Consider the following 21,165-nt stretch of genomic DNA (forward strand, 5'->3'; position numbering starts at 1 on the left):
GTTAGAGACTCAACTGATGATGTCATCCTAACTGGAAATCATTGTGTAACCACTTACAAAGTCAGTTGGATTGAACAACCTTATGCACCAGTTTGTTTCATTGCTTGCAATTCTTCTAAAAACTGGTTATGGCATAAGAGGTTGAACCACTTAAACTTTAAATCTATTGCCTATCTGAGTAACCATGATCTTGTAACTGGTTTGCCCAAAATAGATTTTTCAAAATAAAATTTTGTTCAGTATATCAGTTTGGTAAACAAGTAAGATCTTCATTCAAAAACAGAGGTTGTAAATCATCTTCTCGCTGCTTAGAACGGTTACATATGGATCTTTTTGGTCCAATACCAGTCATGAGTTTAGGGGGAATGAAATACACCTTAGTGGTTGTGGATGATTTTTCAAGATTTACTTGGGTTATTTTTCTCAAATCTAGAGACCAAACTGTTGCACAACTGATTAAGCTCTTCAAAAGACTATTAAATAAAAAATCAGTTGGGATTGATCGAATAAGATCTGACAGAGGGACTGAATTCATCAATCAAAATCTTTCAACTTTTTTAGAAAATACTGGAATCAAGCATGAGTTTTCAGCAGCTAGAACACCTAAGCAAAATGGTGTAGCTGAGAGAAGAAATCGGACCCTTAAGGAAGCTGCTAGAACAATGCTTGCTGATTCTGGTATTTCTCAAAGGTTTTGGGCTGAAGCAGTAAACACTGCATGTTACACTCAGAACATATCAATGATTCATAAAAATCATGTGAAAACACCATATGAGATCTGACATGGAAGAAAAAGTGTGGTTTCTTATTTCAAATATTTGGCTGCAGATGTTTTATTCTTGATAATGGTGAAAATCATTTAAAAGCCTTTGATGCTGCTACTACTTAAATTATAATTCAACCAAGTGTAGGTTGTCTGCAAGTAATATATTTCGTAAGTACGAGATCAATCCACAGAGAGGTTATTTTAAGTTTAAATTTATTAATTTATAGATTACCAAATGCAAGAACGAAGTTTACAAATTATAAATTTTGTCAAGGCTCGAGGATTTATTCTTTGTTTATGCAATATTGTTTAACTAGAAATAAAAGAAAGGAAACCATCATAAATAATGGTTCCAAGAAAATTAAATATTTAAACACACACCTAATATAATATAGTTCTCACTATAGAAAATATCGAATTCACCGATATTTTATATATGCTACCTATGATTATATATATAATTATATAGATATATAACTGCATAAAATAAATGTTAAATTAAATCATTATATTTCATTTAGAACAACCGGCAGAGCCACACAATTGCTTGAATGAAATATATGATTTAATAAGTTAGAGGGGGAAAGTAAAAGTTAGTTGCGATAAAGTAAATGTTAGATGCGGAAAGTAAAAGTTAGTTGCTATAAAGTAAATGTTAGATGCGGAAAGTAAAAGTTAGTTGCGATAAAGTAAATGTTAGATTGTTAGATATCATAATATTTCATTTAGAACAACCGGCAGAGCCACGCTATCGTCTAAATGAAATATATGATATATAATATAACAATAATAATTGATGAAATATTTATTGTATCAAAATTAAACAACAAATCAAGATAACCACTTCAATGGTATCAAGCATTTGATGTAAATTGATAACAACAAATAATTCATTTTTATACCTACAATAAAAAGAAATTAGCAAAATGAAAAGAAATAAAGAAAGAATATACAAAATATAAACAATCTTACTTCACCAAGAATTCATCCTCTTCACCTTGACATAATAGATTTAGCTTTCCATGAACTTACTTTTGATCAACTCTAAAAATATCACTCATAATTTGGAAAATGAAAAATATATTGGAACTTAGAACTTTTATACACACTCACACTATATTTTACAATGAGATAGAATAATTTTCAAGCTAGCACAAGGCCTCTACTTATAGGCCAAATAAGAGAAAGGGTCAAAAATTGTATTAATGCAATGTAGTTGTAATAGTAGTCTTTGTCTCCTCCAACTTCAATTCCATGTCCCTTCTTTCAATGCTTTGTTCAACGACCTTAAGCACCAAATTTGACTCTGCTCAAAACAGCAAACATGTGGGGAATTGTCTGTAGATGAATTTGGCTACTTGGTTCACCTCATTTGGTTACATATTGAAATAGTTATGATTTTTTTACTATATGCTGGTCATGGTGAAAGTAAATTTGTCCTCCTTTTGATATTTTCACAATTTGATCATCTTAACCAACTTTTTAGGCAATCATGTCTTCTGCAAAGTTGTAGATAATTTCTCAAGGATTNTTATTAATTTTAAGTTTCATCAGATGCTAAATCTGCAGAGGGAATATTTCTTGGATATTCTTCAGTTAGCAAAGCATATAGAGTCTTTAATAAAAGCTCTTTAAATATTGAAGAATCTATTCATGTTGTTTTTAATGAAACTGTGCTAACTAATAAGCCAACTGATTCAATTGAGCTAGTTGATCGTTTTACAGAGATCAGTTTGGATGATGATAATGAAGAAGAAAATCATATCAAAAGAAATATCCTTCAAATACCTGAACCAGAAATACTAGATCAATCAGTTGAAAAGGAACCTTCCCTTGATAACTAGTTGGTGGAGCAAACAGATGATATTCAGTTACCAACTGATACAACTCCAACTGAAACTGAAAACATTCAGTTGCCAACAGAAATACTTGCTGATATGGAAGCAGCAAATACTGAACTCAGATGGAAGAAATCACAACCTCCAGAATTGGTGATAGGTAATCCATCTGACCCAGTAAGAACAAGAAATCAAATGCTTAATTTGTTCATTCATTCTGCTTTTGTCTCACAACTGGAACCAAAGAAAACTAACGAAGCTCTTGCCGATCTTAACTCGATAAATGCAATGCAAGAGGAGCTAAATCAGTTTACCCATAACAATGTCTGGAACTTAGTTACAAGACCAGTTTGTAAAACAATTAAAGGTACAAAATGGGTATTCAGAAATAAACTGAACGAAGATGGTTCAGTTGCACGCAACAAAGCAAGACTTGTAGCACAAGGATATAGGCAGGAAGAATGAATTGACTATGATGAAACGTATGCAACAGTTGCAAGAATGGAAGCAATCAGAATGTTCCTTGCCTATGCATCATTCAAGAACTTTAAAGTTTATCAGATGGACGTAAAGAGTGCATTTCTGAATGGTCAGTTGCAGGAAGAAGTTTATGTTGAACAACCACCAGGTTTTATCAATCACTCTTTTCCTGATCATTTCTATCATTTGAACAAATCTTTATATGGTCTTAAACAAGCTCCAAGAGCTTGGTATGAGACACTTTCAAAATTCTTAACTGATCATGATTTTACTGTTGAATCAGTTGACAAGACCTTGTTCAAATTTTCTAAGAATGATAACATTTTACTTGTGCAAATATATGTGGATGATATTATATTTGGGTCAAGTAACCCCAAATTATGTGAGAAATTTGCCAAGTTAATGCAGGACAAATTTGAGATGAGTATGATGGGTGAACTGACATTCTTTCTCGGACTACAAGTGAAGCAACTTGACACTGGTATTTTTATCAGTCATAACAAATACACGTAGGAATTGCTCAAGAAATTTGGCATGGAAACATGTTCAGCTGCCAGCACTCCCATGAGTTCATTAGTCAAACTGGACAATGATCAAGGGGGAATATCAGTTGAGACGACACTCTATAGATGTTTAATAGGTTCATTATTATACCTAACTGCTAGTCGTTCTGATATTGTATTTGTTGTTTGCATGTGTTCTAGATTTCAAGCAAATCATAAGCAATCGCATTTTTCAGTTGCCAAAAGAAATTTAAAATATCTAAAAGGCACTCAAAATGTGGGATTATGGTACGCTAAAGACCCTTCTTTCAATTTAGTTGGATATTCAGATGCAGACTATGCAGGATGTAAGCTAGATCGTAAAAGCACCAGTGGATCTTGTCAGTTTCTAGGAGACAGACTGATCTCATTGTTCAGAAATAAGCAAACATCCATAGCCACTTCCACAACTGAAGCAAAATACCTTGCTACTGGAAGCTGCTGTGCCCAACTACTCTGGATTCAGCAACAACTGAAAGATTATGGAGTTGATGCTAAAGAATCTCTCATATTTTGTGATAATACAAGCACGATTGCAATAACTTAAAACCTAGTTCTTCACTCAAAGACCAAGCACATTGATGTCATGCATCACTTCATCAGAGATCATGCTTTGAAGAAAGCTATCAGACTGGAATATGTGTCAACTGAACAACAAGCTGCTGACATCTTCACCAAACCATTGCCAGAGACTAAGTTTTCTCACTTTCGCAATATACTTGATTTATCTTGATTATATAAGTTTTATTGCTGCTTTGTCAATTGCTGCTCATACAGTTTGTCATTTATTATTTAAATGTTTATCAACTGATGTTAGTTGGACAATTATTATATTCAGTTTGTTAACTATTTATTAACTGATGAAAGTTAAGTTCTGTAGAGGATGAAGAGACTCAAGTCAATTAAAACGTCTTTTGACTTACTAAAACTAAGTTTTTCTTACCCTTTCTCTTAATTATATGCATTTATTGAGGGAGAATATCGATTTGAAAAGTTAACTGAGAAGACAATAGTCAGTTTGCCTTCAACTGAAATGACTGATTTTTTAACTGGTCATTCAGCTGCTGATCTAACTGATCTTCTCCGATAAGTTAAATAATAAATCGAATAATATTCTATATTAAATGATGTGACTGTTTGTCAAAGCATTAATTGCTGTCTTTCAACTAATAGTATATTGGAACGTGGACTCACGTAATCCATGAATTCTCTACATAAGTTTTTTTCCACACGTACACATGTTTTTAATTCAAATTTTCCTGGATTGAACAGTCACTTACATCAGTTTTTCTCCTTACGCTTACTTCAAATTTACAGAGCAAAAACAAATTCAAGTTTTCTTTCTCGCAGAAAATCATTCAATCAAATGACAAATCAGATCCCAGCTCATATCATGAACGCAATGGCAATCAACTTTGACTCAGTTATGACTGTATCAGATGAAGCTGTGAAGAACATCTTCATCAAACTGGAAGCAGCTAGTCTGAAACAATTTTTTGGATTTTTTTCCCAAGAAATCTATTCTAAAGAGATTCAGGATCTCTATTCCAACGGCTATTTCACTACAACCGACAGTATCACAGCTACTGTAAATGGTCAGCTGCTGATCATTGACAAGGATTTCTTCTGCAACCTATTTCAACTGCCTTTTGATGGGCTATTTAATCTCACTGAAGTAAAGACATCTGATATTGAGGAGATGCAAACCCTTCTTTGTGCTGATGGTCGGAAAATCAAAGTTTTCGATCCCAAGAAGGAGCTGAAACCAGAGGTACAACTGCTAGCAGATATTGTAGCCAAAGGGCTTTTAGCAAAGGCTGGATCCTTTGCTGCACTTGCTCTTGAAAAATTTCAAGCTATGACTGCTATCATGGCTGGCCGGAGACTGAACTGGAAGAAAATTATTTTCAACATCCTAAGGAATATGTTTCAAGTGTCCAAGCAATCAAAGGGTTATGCGGTGCAGCTTAGCTATTTGATGAAATTTAAAGGGCTGGTGACTGATGACTCTGAAAAATCATCAGAACTGAAAATCTTCAATGCCAAGAATGTCCAGCCACCAAAGCAGAAACTGGACATGTCTCCTGAGCAATTCTTGAAGGTAAAGAAGGAGATTGGGACACAGGAGGCTCCCAAGTCAGTTCAAAAAAAGAAGACTCTTGAGAAGAAGACGATCAAGCGCAAGTTGATTATCAGTGAAACTGACTCTGAGAAGACTCCATCTCCGAAGGTCATCAAGAAGCCAAGAACTTTGAAGATCAAACCTGTTACTGTAGTTGGGACCATACCAACTGAAAGACTGGTGCAGTCGGAGGCTCAATAGCCTATCAAGGCTATCCCTCTAAAAAATATTCCAACTAAATCCTCAACTGAGGATCAGTTACCTCTGTCTGCTGTTCTACCAAAGAAGAAGGTCAACGAATCAGGTGATAAGAAGAAACTTACTGGAGTTAAGGCTCCATTGATCACTATCACTTGCTACACCTCTCTACCTCTTGCCAGACCAAAGGGGCTAGTGATCAGAGAACTATTTGATGCGACTACTTCGGGGTTGAGCATTCCTCATGCCCTGATTGACTCAAAAGACAAGGGCAAAATACAAGAAGAGCCCAGGCCAACCAATGTCATCCAAACACACATTGATCTTATTTGGCAAGAGATCAATGAATTTTCAGTAAACAAGCTCAAGACTTATAATGAATGGGTGAAATTCAGAACGGAAGTCTTTGCCAAGGAGCTACAGAAGAAGTCAAAACTGAAGAAATTTGTTGATTTGGAAAATGCTGTTATGAAGGTGGTCAAGACATCTACCATTGTTTAAGCTCTGGAGCGAAAGAACTATTTCTTCAATCAACTAAGAGCAAAGAAGCTACAGAAAATAGTTGCTCAACTGCGACTAAACTATGATCCTACTAGTCCAATTGCATTCAATGACAGAGCTGTGCATGACCAACTAGACTCGGATCTTCTCTCATTGCAGATGGAGATCAAAAATTGGGAAATGGATCAAGAACTGATCATTCTAGAAGCCTCCCAAGATTTTTCATCAGAAGATCTAACTGAAGAATCAGTTCAAGAGCCCAAGGACACAGTTGTTGAATCTTCTCAACAAGAAACTGCTCCTTCCACATCAGTTTTTCAACCATCATCATCTTCAGCACCTCCCTCTTCAACTGCTGATCCGAAGCTTTATTCCGAAGCTGAATTATCATTGGCCAATCTTGATGAGGTCATCAAATCAGTCACTTCTGATATTCAGCTGGAAACATCCAAATAGGTTGAAGATGTTGTCTTGACTGAGGAACCAGCAGATCAAATTATTGTTGAAGAACCAGCCGATCAAGCGATTATTTCTGAAGAACCGGCCGAGAAGGCTATTTTTGGAGAAACTGAACAGCCAGTTCAGTCAGTTGTTATGACTGAACAGGCAGTTTTTGAACCAATTGAAGAGGCTCAACTGCACTCAGTTACAACTGAAGAAGTGCTAGCTGAAGAGCCAGTTCATCAACCGACTGAAGAGCCAGTTACTCAACAAACTGAAGAACCTTCTACTACTATTGTTCTTCCATCCGTCTCTTCTCCTCCCCAGAAACATACAACTGAAAATATTTCAGAAATAGTGACGCATGAAACCGAAGCAACTGACTGCACTATGGTTGTCTTTACTAAACAAGAACGGGTGCCGATTCCAGAAACTACCAGAACCATGTCTTCTGGTATTTCAGATACTGATTCCGTGTTCGAAGAAAGTCAAACTGTTCAGACGAACATCGTCAGTATGATGAATTCTATCTCTGAAATAAAGTCAACTTAGCTTGCACACCCTTTGAAGCTAACTCTAACATTGAGTTTACCACAAACAGACTACATCTCATCAATCAAACTGTGTCTTCTCTTCTTCTCCTGATGGAAGAAATCAAGAAAGACAGACTTTCGACTGAATCTCATTTTCAAACTCAAGCATTAGTCGGCAGACGCTTTGATTTTCTGGAAAGCAAAGTCACCAAAAGGATTGATATGCTGCAAGACATTGTGATGAATACTATGACAAATATCGAAGTGGATGTTTGAATTTTATTCAAGAAAGTTGATATGCTTGACAAAAAGGGGGAAATAGGAGAGATAAAAGAGTTAAAAGATCAGAAAGACAAACGAAAGAAGAATGAATAAAGATCAACTGACTACAGTTATTGTTTGAAGACTATGACAGGAAATCTTTAGTTCCTGACTTTCTCTTTTTTGAACGAATCTGTACATTAGAAGAATTATTTTATCCACAATAAGTTCGAAGAATATTTTTGAGTTCAGTTGATCAGTTCATACTTTACAAGTTTTGTCAAACACCAAAAAGGGAGAAATTGTTGAAAACTTAATTTCGGTTGTTTGACGAACTAAGTATTTAATTTATTGGCCTAAACTGATCAAGAAGTTTGAAGTAACTGAACTACATAAATCAACAGACAGTTGCCTAACTGAAGATTAATGCGCAGTTTATCGAAGGCAACTGAAACCAACTGAACTGATCTTACGAAGTCAACTGACTGATCAGTTGAAAATTGATAAGTTGATATATTTAGTTGTGAGCTTACCAGCGATTGCTTATCAGCTGATCATTCAGATGTACACGTCATCAGTTGGAGAAAAGGACATCCAACTGACAACAGTACAAAGCAGACTGCAACTCATAGTGGAACGCCGCATTCAGAGCTTACAGTGTACGAATGTCAAAGGAATATTGACGTGGCAATCAACGGGTATAAAGATTCAAATTATATTTAATGTTACCGTTGAAGAGAAGCCTATAAATAGGTGAGAAGAGTAGTTGAGAAATATAATCTATCGTTCGATCTACTATTCTCTTAAGCTTGCTGTTACCCTGCTGAATTTATCGCTCTTACTCAAGAATCAGAAAGCTCACACTTATCAGATATATTTGTAGCATTTGAGGTTACCTTTCGAGCTTATAAGCACAAACTTTTTTGTTGTTTATTTGATCTTTAACTAGGTCAGTTGTGCTAAGTTCAATCGAAGAACTGTGAGGTATTTCGTAAACTAAGAGTTTCAGTTTTGGTTGTGTTAAGTCTAAACTGAAGTGGGTTTGTACAAGTTTTGTATCGATCAAAGTCTTTTATGTTAAAGTAGATGCCCTGTAAGTCAACCGTTGGCTGGGGAATTTATTGACTCAAGTGTAATAAACAATCTTTATTTTTATATAATTTACTTTTTAATGGTTTCGTTATACTTTATCTGTATACCCATGTAAGCAGCATAAATAAAGTCCTTGATTATGCTTTAATACAAATGAATCGTAATTCGATGTTGAAACTCATTTGTAAACACTGCATATTCTAAATTTGTTCCTAGTCGATTCAGCCGCCTAAAATAGGGATAACAGGTCGCTTGAGCTCGAGACTAGCATCTGTGATGTTGTGTACTGCGTTTCTTGGTAAGGGCATAGAGATGTCCAAACATGCAGATGGGTAGTCATATGATGATTATACCGAACAACCCTCCCTCGGACTTTCCAAGTGGTTATCATTCATCAAGAGGATAAGTCCGTGGTTATGATTGTACACCATTAGGCGTTACGACCCGGGACAACACTGAGGCTCTATAGGCTAGGGCTGTGCTTGGACTCGTTTACCGGCTCCAAGAGAGTCATCATGTGGCGAGGTTGGGTATAGTTGCGACACATATAGGAGCCAGTGCATTGTAGTCGGGGATTCACCGCTCACCTACGGGTGTGGATATCCTATGTGATCTGATGTAATAATAGTGCATGGAATCTCTGGCCAGAGTATGAGATGTACTGTAATGCCCGAGGATTTTATACTGTTAATCGGAGATTTGATTATCGTAATCTGATATTGAGTACCTGAGGAATTGATATGATTATAGAAGGATCAATCCGAGACTTTAATTGAGGTTGTATGTGATAGCACCTGGAGGATGGGCATAGCTTGACGCGCACATGCGCGAGAAGATGCGCGCATATGCGCGAGAAGCCAATCGCTAGGGCAGAGGACACCTCGCGCATATGCGCGAGATTTGGCTCGCATATGCGCGAGGAGGGCAGTAGCCAAGAAGCTGGGACAGAACCTTGCGCGCACATGCGCGGGGTGTCCAGTAGCCAAATGCTTATTCCAGAGATTTGGACGCACATGCGCGAGAGTATGCGCGCATATGCGTGAAGACCGAAAATTTGTCCAGAGAAACTCGCGCACATGCACGGAGGTGAGGTGCGCATATGCGCGAGCAGCAGAGTTTCTGAGCGCCGAGACAGATATGCGCGAGCAGCAGAGTTTCTGAGCGCGAGACATTGCCGGTGACGGTCGCGCATATGCGCGAGACGTGCAGCAAGAAGATGAAGCCACCCGTACACTACCATGCATATATATAAGATGCAATCCCTCAGTTCCTCAGATTGCAAGCGGCAAGAAGTGAGAAAATATCCTTACGCCTTTTATTTCTTAGAAATTTGCTTGTTCAAGATCCGCCCGTCTGATTTGCGATCCGAATACAGTACTGTGCTCCTCTCAACAACGGCTACACAAGGACGTAAGTTTTATTGATTTCTGATATGATATGAAATTATGGTATTGTCAAAATCAGATATGATTCATATATGAGGTTCTTGACATGTTAAACATCGTATAATCGAGAACAGATTGAAGAACAGACTGTTTATGAATTTATTATGGTTTTTCAGATATTGAATTGAGATTATTCAGATTTCTGAGATTATGGATTAGTTTGGCTATTGATTATGGCTTGTAATTAATATCTATTATTTTCTGAGTTGACGGGGATATCGAGACTATACCGTTATGCCATTGATAGTGAATTAGATGGAATATTGAGCAGAACAGATCTGAATTGAGTTGATTATTGATATTGTGCCTATTCGATAGGTCATTTCAGATTGATATTGACAGCTTTGAGTTCGAGACTTCGACAGAATCAGATTGACAAAAAGAAAGGTATAATTCAATGTTTGACCGGGAGATATAACTCGAATCAGATTTGGTTTGAGTTGTCCCAAAATCACATACTAGATTGTTATACCTTGATAGGTGTTTATGCTTTATATAGCTTTATATTAAAGCATTGAGATAGAAGAGTCTGTGGCAGATCAGCCAAGCTACTGGACGTTCGGTTGTATCGATGTGCGTAGGAGAAGATCGACTCCTATTGTAGATATTCGATATAGAGAGGACCGAAGTCTGGGAATAAGACGTACCGCCACCTCGATTGGGAGAGTAGGTGGGAGATTGTTACGTCTTATTCACACCGGGATCCCTAGATTTAGATGTGAATCGAGTCAAGAGTTTTATCTGTATTTTCACTAATGTGTCATAAATTATGATTCATATTCTTGATATATGGTTTATGCTTATGCATATGATTTTATGTATTGCATGTATACATGTTTTATACTGGGATTTATTCTCACCGGAGTTTCCGGCTGTTGTATTGTCTGTATGTGTGCATGACAACAGGTGAGATATGATCAGGGTCATGAAGAGATTAAGAGATCAAGAATAGCGTGGAGATTTCGGGCTTAGTTGTAGATTGTTTATACAACGTTGATATGGAATTGATAAACCCTAGTTGTATAGTTTGACTTGAGTTTGTTTGATGATGGATCCTATGTAGATTCGACATTTGATCTGGTATGTCTATAAGAAGTTACATAACTTGTTGTATAGATTCATACACTTGTTTGTATGCTGCGCAATTTAAAAAAAAAATTTGACCATATTATATAAGTGATCCATTTAATCCCAAAGATAATCGAGTTAGCGTCCGGGTCCCCACATGTACGTTGGAGAAAGAGTTCTCCAATAGTACACGCGATGCCACTATTATAGTTATCACATAGTTATCGAATTAATATGCAACCATCGATGAACTAATGGTTGCAGATTCGATCGAGATATATGAGATGAAGGGACCGTACTGTACGTTAATCATAATCGACTGGTTCTTGTAGGCACTATCAGTGATACCTAGGGGATCATGAGGCGATGCTACTAGACGCTCTTACCATGATCCGATGAGTGCAATAAGAAATGAGTTCTGACATTCATGATCAAGATGTTGATGAAAAAATGGGGCAAAATAGGGTAAGCCCGAATAAAGGATTATGTCCTGAATCACAAAGAGTTGTGAACCCACGGCTAGTTGTATCCCTGAACCATTGAGGGTCACACAAGCACTGGATCGTTTGTTCCCGTTGAGAGAATAAATTCAAGAAGTTGAATTTATATTATATAGTAAATTCAAGGAGTTGAATTTATGATAATTAAATTTTGAGAGAATAAATTCAAGTAGTTGAATTTATAAAATTTGAGAATTTAATTTATTAAACTCAAATGTTGGGTTTATTAGATATTAAATTTTGGATGTGATATAAATTCAAGGAGTTGAATTTATAATTTAAATAATAAATTCAAATGTTGAATTTATAATGAATTTAATGAATTAAGCTCAAAAGCTGAGTTGATTAAATATTAAATTAAATATAGAGAGAGTATGTTTAATAGACTTGTAGAAGTACAAGTCCAACATATTAAATAATTCAAGTTATTAACGGACTTTGATTAATTAATTAAACTAGTTGGACTAGCCCAATTAATTAATAAGCCCATTAATGTTAATTATGAAATTTAGGTCAAGGCTATTGTTTTTAAGGAAATAAAAGGAAAAATTGACCTAGCCTCCACTAAGATTCCAAGAGTGATTCACGTGAATCACATCTCAAAATCCTCCAATTTTTTGGCCATTTTTTAAAGAAAAAGAAATTTGAGTCCTCTCAAATTTTGATCTTAACGTAAAACTTCTTCCAAATTTTCTAGTGCAATTTGGAAGAGGATCAAACGATCTAGTCGTGGACTTGATAGGGGGATTAAAGAAAGCAGATCTGAAGAATGTTCGTAGGGATTCACGAAGAGCTATCTCCGCTAACCTCGGAATAGTTGGAGCCTCGTGATTTATTTACCAAAGGTATAACAATTCTAACACCCTATGAATGTTTTGATTTTGAAAACCATACGAACGCCCAAACAAATATATTTTGATTGTCAAAATAAAATAAAAAATTTTAAAACTTCCACTGCGTTTGGGCGTGTAGAAACCGAGATCCAACATTTTAGTGCATATCCTATCCTTGTGATAGAAAGGGTGACGTAGGAGCATTTGAAGTCTCCGAACATCCATAAATCTTTGTGTGTGCTTACTTCAGTTATTTATTCTATCTTTTAGTCAGTTTATTTCCGCAACTGTTATCAGTTAAACTGATTGTCATTGACTGACGAGATTCCTAGTTTCAGTTTGTCACAAAATTGACACTTCATTCGAAAAGATTATAAAATCGTGAGTGTTTATTCAACCCTCCCTTCTAAACATATCTCAACTATTCAACCTATCCTAACACCCGAACATATAAAAAATTAAACTACTAGTTTATATGGCAACTATTCTACATAGCATTGCGTCAAATTCACCACATGTCCATTTCCAAACAAATATTTATATATAGCTCCATATTCTACGCATAAGGCACGAAACGAACTAAACAGAAGTCATATGAAGCCATATCCAGGTTATTGTGAGGCAAGACACGTGACGAGCATCCATTGATGAACTCATGCTCGAGATATCCTTATTATCTTATCCTGCAATACATGGGCTATACAAGTTTACAAAACTCAGTAAGTTTGGATTTTTATATAAAAATATAAATAGAATGAACGTAGTTACTAATTTCGTGATGTATACAATGTAACTTAAAACTTGTTCAATCTATAGTTATAATGTGATAACCCATAAATTATGGGGAGTCGTAAAATCTTTAATTTTAATAGACATGTATAGGATATTATTTTCGAAATTGTAAATAATAGAGATTTTGAAAATAATGAATAATACATGGTATTCAAAAACCTTTCCCAGCCAATAATTACCTTAATTTCGAAACCCAGTGCAAAATATACACATTAATTTCGAAATTATGATGGATATCAACATATTTAGAAGATATTATTGCATACAAGGCAGCTTTCTCAACAAGGAAGCTAGCAAATTTGTAATACAGTCCATATATATCACAAATTTGTACGAGAAAGCAGTCTACGTTCAGCCAACCAGTCCAGAAGCCAAAAATTTGAAATTTCAATATATATATATATACGTTTTTATTATTTATGGCACAATTTAAGTATGGATTATATATTTCGATAACTAAGGAATAATTATCTCGCGATTTTGGAAGGAAAATCAATCGGTTTATGGTAGGATTTTCACCCATCATCTATAAATATCCACTAAGCCATTTCGAAATTCACCCCTCATTCCAGCAAAAAAAAAAATTAGAAATTTGCTCTCAAAGTGCTCCAAATTTTTCGAAATTTTCATCTCCAAGTTCTATCGAGTAGCGAAGCTCTGCAGCAGTCCAGACCCGGAAGAAAGTCCGATCGCCCAGCGCATCAATCCTCCACGTTTTTTTAGCAGTCAAGAATATGGTAAGTTGGCTTGTTTTAAGGTTTGAATTTTCGTTTATGCATTTTTGTTCTTTTTTTCGGTCGAGCGCATGTTCTTGTTCTATTCCTTTTCTTGGCATAGTCACGGTATGGTTTTGGGCACTGTGAGGATTCGACTAGATATAGGTGAGAATCCCAATACGATATGTTTATGGCCCTTGCACGGTGGGATTGTAACCGTTATATGGTTTTGCCCCCTTAGAGGAGTAAAAATTAGGAACTGACGTCAGTAAACCATGGATAGTAGAGGAGTCTCAGTGCCTGGTCTATGTTATGCATGTGATATGAGTCTTGTTGTATATGAATTGTGCTTCGAAATTTTATGCATGTTGTTATATTGTGCTCGATTCTGCGCCCACTTGCTGAGTATTTCCCAAAATACTCTCCCCCTTACTCTCCCCTCCAAGATAAAACCGAAGAACATGTTGAGGAAGAAGAGTCAGAACAAGTTTGGGGCTGGTGATGTGCAAGATCAGTAGTAGACATATATTTCGAATTTTATGTTATTTAATTGTAAAACACTTCTTCGTTTAGTTGTAAAAACAATGGGATTTGTTTGGGATTTATGAAATAAACCGGCTTTCAGTCTATACTGTACTACGAGGTTAGTTGTTTTTCAATTATGTGATTGTTGAACAACGCCGGTGTCAACCTTGAGTTTCGAGGCGCGACATTTAAGTGGTATTAGAGCCGCCAGGTTCATAATCCGGTTGGGTAAAGGGAAAAATTTGTACAAAAAAAAAATTCCTTTGGATTTTTTGATCGATGCTGATGCTACCCCTCCGAAACGGTTCAACGAGCGAAAATCACCACTTCGTCGTGAGATAGGGGTCCAAATCGTGAAATTCTTTCGTATAGGCCTCCGAAACTGAGTTTTTGCCGTTTTAGGAAATATTTTTAGACCCCATAACTTTTCATAGAAAATTTCGAATTCGATTCTGTTGATTGTTCTGGAATTCTCTCGAGATACGCTTCGAACCCATGTGTCTATCTCTAAACTTTCCTTTATATNTTCTGAGCATTTCCATTTTTTAATTCAGGAAACAGCTCCATCGACTCCCCTGCGACTCCGCACCCGTGCTCAAGCTGTCATCCGTATGAAGCAGCTTGCCTTTGACTATCAGTCCCGCAAATTTAAGTGACTTAGAGGCATATTGAGTGAGAGGAGACGTGAGATCGAGACCCCGGCTACTAAGAAACAAGAGATATGAGTCCAGCTGAACAAGGCAATCTACCAGAGTGAACTAGTGAGAGGAGACAATATGGATTTAAGGAGTGACATAGACCGAGGCCATTATCGAGAGGAAAGGCTGCGACAGGACATCGAGCGATACCACAAGGAACTGGAGGAAGAAAGGCAGCAGAATGCTACGAGTAAGAAGAGAGTGGAGGAAGCATGTCATGCTATGAGTAGCCTTGCGGATGTGAGCTACCGTCTAACCGAGCAGGTTGAGACTATAAGGAGCCAGGTGAAGCAGAAGAAGATGGAGTGCCAGCAGTACCAGCAGCATTCTAGCCAGCTATTGAGCGAGGCTGATGAAGAGATACAGGAGTTGAAGGCGCAGGTGACACAACTCACGTGGGAGAATGCTCAGCTCACGCAGATTATAGAGCTACTGCAGGAAGAGGAGCCAGAGAAGGAAGAGCCTGTAGAGATAGAGGCGGAGCCCATAGAAGCCATCGGAGATGGAGAGATAGTGGAGTAGAGTGTCTAAGTTGACTGTTTTTTTTACTAAAAGTTTACTTTCTCATTGTTGCTACGTTATTTCTTCAGTACGATTTGTTTTCATTCAGTTGTTTATGTTCCTCTATATTCAGAAATCAATAAACTTATGTTTATTTATTCATTGATTTCAGTTGTTTCCATCATAATTTATTTATTCAATCCTATCGATATGCGCATCAAATTCTTAGAAACCTTTGAATTGTAAGAAATGGCCGGTAGACCCTCGAGACAAAACCACAACCCCCGCTATGCAAACAACAACCATGTCAACGAGGAAGACAACGGACCACTGCCGGGGTCCAGTCTTAACCAGGCAGATTTGATGGCCATAGCCACGTCGATCGTGGCGACAACACTGCAAGAGTTAGTAAACCCAAACACCAACCAGCCGCCTCCACCTCCACCACAGCACGGAATCAAGTTCCACAATGAATCACTTCGCAAGAACAGGTATCCAACCTTCAGTGGAGCTGCCGACCTTGAAGTTAGCCAGAGCTGGCTGAAAAGTGTAGAAACCCAGCTGCGATTACTGGAAGTCCCTGAGGGACTTAAGGTCGACGTGATAGTGCCTTTCTTAGAAGATAAAGCAGGCAGGTGGTGGGAAACAGTCTCGTCAGCCATGACCACTACTGGACAAGTCACATGGCAGCACTTTCGAGATGCCTTTCTGAAACAGTATTACCCAGCTATAATTAGACTGCAGAAACTGAGTGGGTTTGAAAATTTCGCTCAAGCTACGGATATTTCAGTTGTGGAATACACTTCACAGTTCAATGCCCTGGGATCTTATGCTCCAACAATCAAGGTGGATGAAGTTTTGAAATTACACCGCTTTAAGAAGGGGTTGAACAGCCGAATTCAATCAGCTTTAGCAGTCTACCAACCCGCCAAATTTTCAGACCTGATGGGCGCGGCTATTCGAGCCGAAGCTGACATTCACCGAAGAGAAGGTGAAAACAGGAACAAACGTCCTATTCACAGCCAACCATCTCAAGAAGGACAAAAGTTAAAAAGGCCCAATCAGTCAGGTGGACCTCCCATAGGGCAAACCCTGCCACAAACTACCAAGGACTCAAGCCATGTCCAAAATGCAGTTTCAGACACACCGGGGAATGCCGAAGAGCCAGCGGCGTATGATTTGGATGCGGGAAACTGGGCCACAGAATTGCAGAGTGTCCTACCGCCGTCAACCAAGCAACAGGGCCCAATAAAGGAACTGGGCCAAGCATGGGAGCAGACCCTAACAAGCCGAGGGAGAACAAACCTAACGCCAGGGTGTTGCCATGACTCAAGAAGATGCAGACGGCGTCAATGAAGTCGTGTCAGCTACCATCCTAATTCAAAAAGTGCCTGCTTATGCGTTATTTGACTATGGTGCTACACATTTCTTTATTTCTAATAGATTTACTAAGAAGTTAGGATGTAAGCCCGAGAAATTAACTGAGCCCTTTCGAATAGCCACACCTACAAGTAGGGCCATTGAAACTCACGAAATTTACAGAGATTGCAAAATCATTATCGGTAATCAGACTTTTAGAGCCGACTTGATACAATTGATCATGGTCGATTTCGACATCATCTTAGGGATGGATTGGTTAGCAATGAACAATGCGATAGTAGATTGTAAAGGAAAGATAGTCAAACTCCGAACCCCAGGTCAGGAGGAAGTCGTGTGTCATGGTGAATCCAAGGAAGGAAAGTCACTGATTTACGCTTCCCAAGCATGGAGGGCCATGAAATCCGGAGAAGACATCTACCTAGCAATGGTCAGCAAAGTAAAAGAAGAAGTCGAGCTGAAAATGGAGGACATCCCTATAGTGGGAGAGTTCCCAGATGTTTTTCCAGAAGAACTCTCTAGGACGGTCCCGAACCGCGAATTTGAGTTTGAGATCAACCTGATTCCCTATGTTGCACCAATATCTAAGGCACATTACAGAATGACACCAGCCGAACTCAAGGAGCTGAAAGAAAAACTCCAAGAATTGCTAGATAAACTAAAGAAGGCCCACGCATCTAAGGAAGGCCTAGGATGCGTACTCATGCAAGAAGAAAAGGTGATTGCCAACGCATCAAAGCAGTTGAAACCACACGAGCAAAACTACCCTACACATGATCTTGAACTAGCAGAGGTTGTCTTTGTCTTAAAGATTTGGAGGCACTACCTCTATGGTGCTAAATGTGAAATCTTCACAGACCATCAGAGTCTCAAGTACTTGTTCACCCAGAAGGAGCTGAATATGAGACAAAAGCAATTGATCAAACTTCTGAAAGATTATGACTTGACCATAAGCTACCATTCAGGTAAAGCAAACTAAGTGGCTGACGCGTTAAGTCGGAAGGCCACATACAAAGTGACGCTAGCTTCCCTCTCAGCCCAGCCATGTCTGCAGGACACCGTCAAGTGGAACCAAGATCAAAACCCGATACTGACCAAACTTAAAGATCAAGTCAGAAATGGAAAATATCAAGATCATCAGATCGATGACAAAGGAATTATGTGGATGAAAGGGTGACTGTGCGTGCCCGACAGCGATAACCTTCGCCAAAAGATAATGACAGAAGCACACAAGTCAAAATCCCCAGTCCATCCAGGCAGTACAAAAATGTATAGAGATCTCAAGAACAATTTTTGGTGGAATGGCATGAAAAGAGATGTAGCTGAATTCGTCTCCAAATGTCAGGTATGTCAGCAGGTCAAGGCTGAACACCAGCGACTTGGAGGATTACTGCAACCTTTGGAAATCCCCGAGTGGAAATGGGTGCATATTTTCATGGACTTTGTGGTAGGACTACCCAAGTCAAGGCAAAGTCATGACGGGATATGGGTGATTGTAGACAAACTCACAAAATCTGCACATTTCCTACCCGTCTGCATGAATTACAATCTCGACAAGCTGGCTTCACTGTTCATGGACAACATTGTGCGGCTGCATGGAGTGCCAGTGGGCATCCTATCTTATAAAGATCCGACGTTCGTCTCGCGCTTTTGGAAGAGCTTTCAAGAAGCCATGGGAATGAAAGTGACCCTTAGTACGGCCTATCATCCTCAGGCCGATGGACAAATTGAGAGAACCATAAAACCCTAGAAGATATGCTGCGAGCATGCGCCCTTGAATTCAGTAGTAATTAGAGCACTCATTTACCCTTAATTGAGTTTGCATACGACAACAACTATCACAGCAGCATTGGAATGGCATCATATGAAGCTCTGTATGGAAGGAAATTTCGATCACCCCTGTATTGGGATGAAGTGGGAGAAAAAGTCGTGCTGGGACCCAAGCTAGTACAGGTGACCGTGGACAAGGTTAGAATTGTCCGAGAAAAGCTCAAGGCAGCTCAAGACCGACAGAAGAGCTGGGCGGATCTGAATAAAAGGCCGGTGGAATTCAATGTTGGCGAGAAGGCCTATGCGAAAGTCTCGCCCATGAGAGGGGTTGTCCGATTCAGTAGAGCTGGGAATTTGAACCCTCGATATGTAGGACCCTTTGAAATCTTAGAGAAAGTGGGCACGCTGGCATACAAACTGGCCTTACCACCGAATATGTCAAGGATCCACAACGTGTTTCATGTGTCCCAACTGAGGAAAGTACATTCCAGACCCAAGCCACGTGTTAGAAATAGAACCACTCCTAATTGAAAGAAACCTGGGAGAAGAGTTGAAGTACGAAGAAGTCCCTATCAGAATTGTGGACACCAAGGAACAAGTTCTTATACGACGTACCATTCCATACGTCAAAGTACAATGGTCTAACCACACGGAGCAAGAAGTAACTTGGGAAGTTGAGGAGAAGATGCGAAAGGAATATCCTTAACTATTTGGAGACCAAGCCAACTCAAGTTTCGAGGACGAAACTTCCAATAAGGTGGGAGGGATATGATAACCCACAAATTTGGGGAGTTGTAAAAACTTTAGTTTTAATAGACATGTATAGGATATTATTTTCGAAATTGTAAATAATAGAGATTTTGAAAATAATGAATAATACATGGTATTCAAAAATCTTTCCTAGCCAATAATCACCTTAGTTTCGAAATCCAGTGCAAAATATACACATTAATTTCGAAATTATGATGGATATAAACATATTTAGAAGATATTATTGCATACAAGGCAGCTTTCTCAACAAGGAAGCTAGCAAATTTGTAATACATTCCAGATACATCACGAACCTATACGAGAAAGCAGTCTACGTGCAGCCAACCAGTCCAGAAGCCAAAAATTCGAAATTTCAAAGTATATACACGTTTTTATTATTTATGGCACAATTTAAGTATGGAATATATATCGATAATTAAGGAATAATTATCTCGCAATTTTGGAAGGAAAATCAATCGGTTTATGGTAGGATTCTCACCTAAAATGTGGGACCCTTAACTCCTAATCGTGATTACAATACAATTTGATTAGGTTTAATTAATTACAATGGATAACGGGTAAAATTTTTCTTAACAATGAGCTCAAAACGTGTCAAATTTTTTTATAATACTCAAAATAGTATATAATTATGTTTCGTCTAAACAAATTACGTCATAAAATATGCCCACACATAATCACAATCAACTACATACAACGACTCATATCCTCGGGACATGCCCCGGTATATAGATACATATATACACTTGGATAGACCACTAAACCTCAACTCAGCTGTGACTCCCTCCAGAAATACCATCTCCGGTCTCCTGATAACCTGGAGTACCTACCATTGTCCACATACAAAGACAACAACAGCCCCCATTGGGGGTAAGCAAAAGCTACGTATGAAACAACCATAATATATACAACATGTGTCTACATAATAATATATGTTATGCAATGCATGTATGTCGTGGAGATATCATGTCAAATGTCTATCCATTGAGCATATATCAGAACCAATCGAATCGCTATCAAATCAATGCTCGAGCTGGCACACCGGCCTCAATCAAGTATAAGGGATAATCGTATGATAGCGTCGGCAAAGCGCCATCAAATCCCAAATCTCAATCAATCAATCATCGAGGCCACGAATGACTATGTTTTAAGGGCCACATAATTCCAAACATAGCATCGTGCTCACAAACCCCAGAATCAAATCCAATGATATAGAGGTATCCAAAGATCATAGCTCAACGTGCATGTCATGTATTGATATATGCATAAAATGATTTGTGTTAACAAAATATTTATTTTGTACATCTATATCCAATCATCAATGTCATGTATGCCACATCAACTCAACAAATAAGAAATATAGACACATAATCTCAGTCAAACCAATCAAGCATATAT

General features: G+C 38.0%; 1 protein-coding gene across 1 annotated transcript; it reads left to right on the top strand.

Annotated features, from left to right (window-relative positions):
- Positions 1–16,101: 16,101 nt before the first annotated feature.
- LOC140957227 (uncharacterized) lies at positions 16,102–18,208 on the top strand. Its single transcript, XM_073414361.1, has 2 exons — positions 16,102–17,168; positions 17,296–18,208. The coding sequence occupies exons 1-2, from the start codon at positions 16,102–16,104 to the stop codon at positions 18,206–18,208; spliced, it is 1,980 nt and encodes a 659-aa protein (XP_073270462.1).
- Positions 18,209–21,165: the final 2,957 nt, after the last annotated feature.

This window comes from Primulina huaijiensis, chromosome 14, assembly GCF_012295235.1.
Source record: "Primulina huaijiensis isolate GDHJ02 chromosome 14, ASM1229523v2, whole genome shotgun sequence".
In the NCBI taxonomy this organism is placed as follows: Eukaryota; Viridiplantae; Streptophyta; class Magnoliopsida; order Lamiales; family Gesneriaceae; genus Primulina; species Primulina huaijiensis.

Excerpts from the sequence above, each read along its gene's own strand:
- LOC140957227 (XM_073414361.1), top strand. The coding sequence starts at position 16,102 with ATGGCCGGTAGACCCTCGAGACAAAACCACAACCCCCGCTATGCAAAC. Across the intron at positions 17,169-17,295 it reads AGAACAAACCTAACGCCAGG|ATTTACTAAGAAGTTAGGAT; the intron begins GTGTTGCCATGA and ends TATTTCTAATAG.